The 9,502-nt window shown below is 46.5% G+C and overlaps 1 protein-coding gene across 3 annotated transcripts; it reads left to right on the top strand.

The window, feature by feature from the left end:
- The first annotated feature begins 19 nt into the window (after positions 1 to 19).
- Positions 20 to 5,154, top strand: LOC117745662 (zinc finger protein 236). Of its 3 annotated transcripts, none has more exons than XM_034554138.1 (3): positions 20 to 75; positions 1,086 to 3,494; positions 4,098 to 5,085. In XM_034554138.1, the coding sequence occupies exons 2-3, from the start codon at positions 1,110 to 1,112 to the stop codon at positions 4,452 to 4,454; spliced, it is 2,742 nt and encodes a 913-aa protein (XP_034410029.1). In that variant the 5' UTR covers positions 20 to 75; positions 1,086 to 1,109; the 3' UTR covers positions 4,455 to 5,085. The 3 variants fall into 3 exon arrangements, with proteins under 3 accessions (XP_034410029.1, XP_034410030.1, XP_034410028.1); XM_034554139.1 differs by having other exon boundaries at positions 58 to 350; positions 4,098 to 5,154; XM_034554137.1 differs by having other exon boundaries at positions 59 to 471.
- Positions 5,155 to 9,502: the final 4,348 nt, after the last annotated feature.

The following is a 9,502-nucleotide window of genomic DNA, read 5'->3' on the forward strand; positions in this document are numbered from 1 at the left end:
ACCCTTTTTTTTTTTTTTTTTTTTTTTTAACACTGCACAGTCATATTTGGTGCTCCGGAAATATCCTCGGCACGGGTAAGCCAGTCCCTACGCAGCGAGTGTATGGGTGGAGGAGAGTTTACGAGACAGTTTCTAACGCATCGGGAGAGCGTCCGGCGCGTCCTCCGCCGGCTCTGACGGCCGAGCTGCCGTAAATGATCGCGTGCGCGCGCGCCGGTGAAAGTTTATCCTCGGGCTGCCGTTGGGGTTGCGCTCTCGGTGTCTCGGACCCTCGACTCTAAAATGGCTGGCTGCGGGTCCGAGGGAGCTCCGGGGCGAAGGGAAGGATCCGTTCCTCACCGCGACTGGCTGTAAATATACACGTTTCTCTTCTCCGACCGACGCGTTATAGCGACGGCGTCGTCCCGGGTCCGAGAGCAGTCGGCATGTCGTCACGCACCACACTCAGATTGGCGTTTCGGACCTAGGACTGTGCGTAATGGCGTCCTCCACAGACAGCGCTCCTTTAACCCCCCCCCCCCACAGACACATTTGACAACGGGCTGCTGTTTGCAATATGAATATTGTTTTCAAGGCGTCAAGTATTTGCATGTGCACGATACAAGTGGTGTGTGTGAGACAGGAAATGCTATTTCGCCGACATCAGTCGGACCCTCCTGTGTTCCGGTGCGTTTACTTGAATGATCGGATACTCCGCTCGACCCCTCGGGAAGGAAATTCGCTGAGCTATCATTTCTGATCATAAAAGGAAACCAACACAAACAAAAAAGCTGACGGCGTGAAGCCGAGCAGGGTGAAGGGGTCGCTCCCCATGTCGGACTGGGGAGTGTGTGTGTGTGTGTGTGTGTGGGGGGGGGGGGGGCTCATGTAGCCTACAGGCTGTTAGTCATATCACATCTGACGATCAGGATTATTAGCTTTTGCACTCAACTTGACCCCAATAATCACCGCTGAGACTTTGAGTTTCTGAGCCATCCCGGGTTATTTATTTAATTCCTTTACTTTGACACCACGGCATGTGCTCACTTCTATTCCAATGGTGATACTCGGAGTTTCTAATTCATTGTTTTATTCCAATTTTATAGAAATATAAATGGGTATGCGCCAAAATGGATTCTCAGTTGGCTTCAGTCCTGACCAGGGGCAGCCTGGATGTCCAAAATGGCAGCCACCGTGCAGAGGGATCAGGGCCAGCGACAGAGGGCTTTTTGGACCCAAAGGAAGAAACCTCACGCTGTACTGTACCAGGTAGCCCCGAGCCGTGCCCTGATAAAGAAGCACTAACCATCAGGCAGTCTGCTCCATCAATCAATGGGAATAAGCCAGAGGTGGGCGGGACTTCTAAGCCAGCCTCTCAGGAAACAAGAACGATTGGTGTGTTCAGACAGCCAATCACAGTAAAGACTGGAGTGCCTGTGTTACGCAGCCAACCTATCCGACTCAAAATTGTTGTGCCCCCACGGTGCAACAGGCCAATCACAAACTCTGCCATCAGCCCGACCAAAGACTTTGCTCACTCACATTTTAGAAGACCTGTTTTGGTCCCAGCTGGAGCAGAAACAAACTGTAAAATCCTAATATCTGCTGTTAAGAATGAAGAAGAAGTCACTTATCATACGACTGAGGAAGCTAAGCCAGAATCAATCCACGAGGAAACGATGTGCAAAGAGAAACATGTTTCAGGTGTTCAAATCATTCACACTGATGGGTCAGAAACACCTTTAATTTCAAGCACTAATACTGTTAAAATATTGAGCCTGAAAGGAGTTAAAGAGGAAACTACAGAGAAACACATTGAGGAAAATATTCCTCTAATTTTGAAAGATATGGATTTTAAGTCTTGTTTGACGTTTGATGAAATGGGAATGGAGGAACAGACAGAACCTCTGGACCTGAGTTTGCCCAAGAAAAGAGAGAGGAGGTGTGAACGCCTCCTGGAGGACTCTGGCTGCGAGAGCTCGCTTATTATGGAGGTAGATGAATACGAGGGAGAAGGAGACAGAGATATAGTTGAAGAGGACAATGATACTGAAGGAGAGGTCTCTGTGCTGCGTATGGACGCCACAGACACCCTTGAAGACTCCCTCCTGTCCCCCGCCTTCTTCTCTACCTCTGTCTTTACCTCCCTCTCCTCTATAGACTGTGACACGAGCAACCTTCTTCTCATTGACGACGAAGGAATACCGTACACGCTCAATCCAGACGGACTCAAAGTGCCGCAAGTCGATGCTTCCACCTCAGAGGATCAGGGAGAAGCAATGGGGTCCCCACAATTGTCCACGTTGGCAGATCCTAGCCTCAGCCAAAGTTTAGATAATGCACTAAATGCACCTTGTGATCATCTCTACAGCTCACCAGCCCCTGCTGCGGATTCTCCATCAGTAAGTGCTGATCGAACAAAACCTCCAGAGGTCTTCACGAGTTTGATTACAAACTCAGAACCCCCTGATGTCGCAGAGCCATCTCTAGAAACTGTTCTGGAGGCTAATGCTGTGATATCAATCCCCACCCAACCCATTCAGATCCTCACTAACCCTTCTTCTAACACTCCTATTCTCCTGCTGTCATCCTCCTCCTCCTCCTCCTCCTCCTCACCTCAGCTCTCCTCGGCTCAGGTGGGTCTCTCACTTCCCCTTTCAGTTACTCAGACCTCCTCCGGTGCTTCCAACCCAATGTTTCTCCTCCTTTCGCCTGTACCCTCTTTCTCCGGTGACTCTGCCTCTACCTCCACCCCTATCGCCGTCCTTGACCCTTCGACCGGTCAGTTGTCCCAGATCACGGCAGCCTCGGCCCCCGTCTCCCTCCCGTTGCCCCCCAGTCAGGCCGGCGCGCTGGGATCACCATTGCCCACGCTGTCCCACCCCGTCATCAGACTGAGCCCCAACAACGCCCCTGACATCCTGTCAGGAGTGACCAATATAAACTCTGTTCTCACCTCTCTAACCGGCTGTTCGTCCTCTCCCGCTCTCCAAAACGACCGCCGCAGCGCACGCCTTCATTCTCAAGTCAGCCCTTCTGATTCAAAACCTGGAAGCGAAGCCATAGCTGCTGAAGAAGTCTCAAGGGAAAACAACAAGCCATCAACTTTTACAACATCCTCTCCACACTCACAGTCTGCTAGTTTGACCGTTGACCCCTTAGCTCAGCCCTGCGCGGAGGCCCAATCACCAGTCTCTGAGCCCCGATTTGAGCCGTCTGACCTCCACTCAGAACATTTACCTCTGGACGACCATCTTTACTTCTCCGCGGCTGCTCCTCCCTCCCCTCCCATCGGACCCATTCTCCCCTCTGATAATCTTGACCCGCTGGATCCTCTATCTCCAGAGGGGTCACCCAATGCCATGGCGTCCCGCAGGGTGATGTACTGCCAGCTGTGCCCGCGGGTCTTCTTTTACCTCTCTGACCTTGAGCGCCACGCCATCACGCACTCGCAGAAGAAGCCTCACGTTTGCCAGCAGTGCGGCAAAGCCTTCAAACGCTCCAGCCATCTGCAGGTCAGTTGCAAAAATAATTCTAACTATAAAGTCATCAGCAGTACAAGTAATAACATCAGTCACTCGAACAGATGTCACCAATTATTAGTGCAATGACTTAAACCTGAAATAAGTTAATATGTCGGCAAACAATTACCTATTTAAACATCCAGCCAACGTGCAATGCTTATGTTAACTTTAATTTGATGTTCGTGTCTTATGAATAGGTACAATATTCACTCTTATTTCACTCTTTCAACAACTCCCGGGGGGAAATATGCTTTAGCTGCTAAATACTTTCGCTATGTTCCCGAGCTCGTCTCTAACTTTGTCTGCTGTTTGGTGACGAGCAGGTAGCGCACAGTGGGTTTTTAGAGCTATTTAGCTGAAAGCAGCTGCTATTAGCGCTGCTATTAGCGCTGCTATTAGCACGGCGAGAGTGAACCAAAACAGTAAATCACAACAATCAGGGGTGATGAGCCTGGATGGGTTCATCACTACTCTCATGTACAAGTGGTTATGTGATTCATTGTTCATATACAAACATTGATTCTAGGTACATTGATGAAAGCGCCCAGTGATATTTCCACAGACCTTTGATACATTTCCTGTTTTCCTCAACAGAGACACAAGCACATCCACACAGGACAGAGGAACTTTGTGTGCCCCATCTGCGCCAAACGCTTCAGGGAGGCCGGTGAGCTCCAGCGCCACCAACGGGTCCACACCGGGGAGAAACCCTACCAGTGCCAACTTTGCCACACGCGATTCGCAGAGCGCAACACGCTACGCCGACACACCAAACGCAAACATCCGTACCACCAAGTAGCCATGGAAATGCTGAACGAGAGGCGAGACCGAGGAGGAGGAGGAGGAGGCGGCGGCGTGGGATCCGCCGTGCAGGACGAAGAAGAGAGCGCCGAGTGGTACAGCTCCACGGTGTCCAATTTGGAAAACTCTGAGTCTGAGATGGAAACTTAAAAGAGTTTTCTGCAGATAGACTCCCAACGTGAAGGGAAGGAGGGTGATCATATGTAACTCTGGTTTAACACTAAACTGTTCTCATTTATTTACACTGAGCTAATTTATTTATATGAATGTATATTATTCCCATTCCATGTCGAGGTCAAAACTTCAGCCAGTCATAATTGATTTTGACGTTTGCCTTCCTGTATGAAATAGTTGCATACATGTACTGTATATGAAATGGGAAAGCTCATGCTTGAAATCATGGTTTTTATGTGAGTTCATAATATTAATTAGACTGCTAACGTGCACCCATGAAGCCCCGTTCCCAATATAAAACCCTCAAGTGCTCAGAAAAGAAGGATAACTTATTTGCTCTAAACACTCCTCTGCTCTAGCTGTGTATATAAAGAGTACTACTTGTAAGAGCTGCACTTCTGCACTATGTTATGTGAAAGATGTAATCTATCTTTCTTACCGTCAGAGACACTGTGAGTCATTTGCACTTGTTTTATTTCAATATTCACTTTTTTTACAGGAAAATGCTTACTTTAACTTTTCTGCAGCTGTTGAATTTTAAATATGTAACTCATCATGTGAGAGTTTGACCAAATGTTTTTTTGAGTTATTCTAACAAACACTTTATTCAGATAGTTTTTTGTTGTTGTTTAATGTGAATTATGTTAACTTATTTGAATTAAATTTTGTCAACTGTAATCTTTTGTACCATTTCTTTCTTCCATGTTGGTTGGTGTCTTTTCCAGATGTTTAACGAATTGAAGTATATTGGATGTGGCTTTTCATATGAATTACATATAGCTGTCCTTGATCATGAACACGAGGGCCTTATCTTTCCTCTAATTTGAGCTGATCTTCAGAGATGACCCTTCTTTAAATGAATTGCCAAAGATGAGACCTGACTTCACATGGATCTTTGTGAAGCAAAAAAAAGAAAGAAGAAGATACCTGATATATATCTGCCGGACTGTCTCCAGAGAGTAATTGAGTTTGTAGGAGAGTCCTCTGTTTTTTTGCACACACTCAATTTTCTGCTCCATTTAAGCCACCGAGCCGAACAGCTCGGCTCAAGATAAGTTATTCAATACTGTATCGCTCAAATGACCTGACCGGCTCCTCGTGGCCGACCCATTCCTTATTTCTACGCTTGCTCATTGTGCGAATAGAGACGCGCCGGCATGCTGAAAGGCCCCGCGCTAAGCTTCATTGTACTTTAGTTCTGCAAAGTCACTTGTATATGGTCCGTGGAAGGAGAGAGGTGTGGAGGGTGCTAAGAGCAAAGGTTAACCGTCTGTTCTTGGAGATAGTGGAGAGTATTTGCTGTGGGAACACTGAAAGAGTCGATGTTTAATGCATATTTTCCTTTCACTATTTTACCTTTAACTGACTGTACCTCTCTGCAACTCAGAGACGGATTCTTGTTCGTTACAAGTTGTAGATTTTCTGGTCCACAAAGGAGTCGCAGACAAATTATAAATAAGACAATGTTATACTATGAACATGTTCAGCTGTCATTGTCATTTACTCATTTGATGGATGTTTTACAGTTCTGTCTTAAAACAATACTCTGACGCACCTACTATTAAGTATATTGAGTGAGTCATATTTCAGGTTCATTTTGGTTCATTTTTGCCAACTTTCAATGGATATATCTTTGTCTTTGTTTAACACATTTAAAACTGTCCTTACCTTATATTCATGGTATCCATTTTTCAGCACCAACTCAGCTGTCAGTAAAGTATAAAGCTGCCAGGAGCCCAACATCCAATGGCTATAAACATAATGTCATAATGACATAAATTCAAGGTTACACCACATATAGTTTCACTAGTTCACAGAAATACAACTGGAAAATACAAGAAGTAAAACTATATTACAGTCTCGAGAGTTTTCATAACTGTATGCTGTTGCAAATCACTGAAAATATATAATAATTCAAAGCTTTTCGATTTTCTTTCAATAAAACATGTATGATCTACAGACATAAATGAGAGCGTGAACAACTCACATCAGCACTTTCAATTGTTTTAGTTAAATATAATGAAAACATTCCCATGGTTATTTTGACATAACATATTATATATATATATTACCATGACATACATAATAAATCACATTTACCTCAATCAAGGTGTTAAACAAATGTCCCATTCATTTAACTCATGCGGTTACCCTGCAATGTAATGCAAACATCATCTGATTGATTAATTAATTACAGTACTCAACAGTATTCATCTACTCCATAAAAAACGTGGCTCTAACTAACAAATGGCTCCTTCTTGTTGTAGACGCACGGCCATTGAAGTGCTGCGTATATATTGTTCGGGTCACTCTGAGGGTTCGGCCATGAAATCAATCGGTTCTGTCAGCAACACAGAACACATTCTGGTCCCCTGATTGACACCACTGGACTCAAGGTCCTCAGTGCATGATGATAATGATGATGATGATGATGATGATGATGATGATGATGCATATTCAACCGGCCGAGTGTGTGAGATCAGCAGTCCAGCTGGAGATCTGTGTGCACTACATTATAGGTGTTGTGTGTGTGTGTGTGTGCGTGTGTGTGTGTGTGTGTGTGTGTGTGTGTGTGTGTAGGGTTGGTAGCTATCCAGATTACACACAGCTTCAAAGTGCAGTGACTGACAGACAGATTGATGATGGACAGACTGCAGACAGCAATCTGTGTGGTCTGTGTGTGTCTGTGTGTGTGTGTGTGTGTGTGTGGCTGATGTGTTTGTATTGCGTGAAGTGGAACAGGCCGCAGGGCTTCTGAGTGGCACCAGGCACATGGCCAAGTGATTGAAGTGATAAAGGTAGAGGAGGAGAGGAGCGAGGGATGAGAATAGGCGCAGTGATGAACGACCAGAGAGAGGCAGCAGATGTAATGAAGTGTGTTGGACTGGCGTGTTTCAGCTTTTTACTCTCTTTGATACATTTGGCTCTTTGATAGGTTTGTTGTATATCCGCTGCATCACACACGTCCCATTAATGCCACTGAGAGCCAACATGATGGAAAGCTAAACTAACCATGGAGGGATTTCTTTTGGTTCTGTCGTTGCACAGTTCAGCCATGTGAGGGCACACTCACACTTATGATGTGTTGCATGGACTGGCTCATTCCCTATGCTGCCTCTCAGCTCTCTCAAATGGTGGAGGGATACTTGTACCAGGGTGAAAGAAGACAGCGAGCACGGGGAGAGCTGGATCTACATTCAAACTCTGCAGTTTCAGCAGCGAAGGAGGCAGGTTTGGCATACATATGAAATCGCCCATGAATATGCTTTTATTCCAAGCTAGTATAATGCTTCCTAGCCTCTGGGTTGCTGGGTCCTGTACATAAAGATGAGTCAATAATTACACAGAGAAATATGATATTTCACAAGGGAAAGGTTAACAGCGTGCAAGCCTCCTCGCTCACCAGACACAGTGCAGGATTATCACTATGGAGTCTGTATGTGTGTGTGAGGGAGAGAGTGTGGGAGGGAGGGAGGGACAGAAGAGTAACAGGTGTTATTCAGACAGGGAATCCAGGCTGTGGAAGAGAGGGTGTGTCTATGGAGGGGAACCAGAGGAATAAGCAATTACATCACCTTTCCCACAATAATATGCCATGCTGTCAGTGCAGTCAGTGTTTATATGTGAGTTATGTGAGTTATGTGTGTTTGTACGTATCCGTGTGTGCGTGTGTGTGCGTGTGTGTGTGTGTGTGTGTGTGTGTGTGTGTGTGTGTGTGTGAAATGCATTTACAGGGCATTAGAGAAAAAGCTGTCAAAGGTGAGATTCTATAATAACGACATACTGTGCAAATGGCACAAAAGAGCCGCCCGTCTATAACGATGTATTCAATTTAGGTTTCCATTCATTTTGTGTTCCATTAGTTGTTCCATTTTGTTCCATGGCAACCGTAGTTGGCCTATGCGACGCTATCTCTGCTCTGTGTTGAGTGTGATTGAGTGGCTCTCCTTGTCAATCTTTCTTTCCACATCAGATAAAATGGCAGCAACCTCCTTGCTCCCCCTCCGTTTCCCCCGTGTCGGCTCCAGGTCGCCTCCCGTCCCCGGTGCAAAAGACTTCCCCAAGTGTTGCGGGTACACTTCCTCTCCAACTTTTGCTGTCCCCTCTGCCTCACCCATCTCTACCTCCCCTCTCTGTCTCCCCCTCGCTACGACCTGCTGAACCAGCACACGCCGGCTTGTCTGTCAAATCGACAGAACAGGTGCTCCAGCAACGACCTCACTTCCCCCACTTTTCTCCCTCTGCAGCCCTAAGGCACACACACACACACACACACACACACACACACACACACACACACACACACACACACACACACACACAGACACGCACACACGCACACACACAGACACGCACACACGCACACGCACACACGCACACGCACACACGCGCACACGCACACACGCACACACGCACACACACATGCCTAGAGAGCATGCACACACAGGCAAACACTCTCCTACATGTTTTCAAGTTGCTTTGGAAGGTTGAGGGGAAACTCGGGTGATTTTCCTGGGCACCAAGGCTCATACATACTGTAAAGTATTATGCTGACGGACACTGACTTACTGACCTGTGACTCTCAGTGGTGTCACACACTCACACACGCAATACACACACACGTACACTTGCACGCAAACAGTACTAAATCACTTGAAGAGTGTGACCCAAAGGTGTCTTGAGAGGAGCATATGAGCCTGCAGTCTTGCTGCAGTACATGATTTGATGCGAGTCCAAAATACTCGCGGGCTTTTCGTGCTGTCTGGTACTAAACCGTCTCTTTATCCTGCTTTACTCTCCTATCACATTATGTGACAGCTCTGCTCCTAACACTAAGGCGCTGGCCTTACTTCATCGGTCTGTCTACTTTTTGTCAAAGTCACGTGCAATCAAACACTAAAGTGTTTATTGTCTTTAAATCTGCACCTTAATCAATCAGTCAGCAGACGTCAGAGGGGGAGTCAATGGCTGTTAACAGGGAGGGGAAGGGAGGGGAGGGGGGACGAGGCCATGCAGGGGGAGGG

Source organism: Cyclopterus lumpus, chromosome 16, assembly GCF_009769545.1.
Source record: "Cyclopterus lumpus isolate fCycLum1 chromosome 16, fCycLum1.pri, whole genome shotgun sequence".
Taxonomy (NCBI): domain Eukaryota; kingdom Metazoa; phylum Chordata; class Actinopteri; order Perciformes; family Cyclopteridae; genus Cyclopterus; species Cyclopterus lumpus.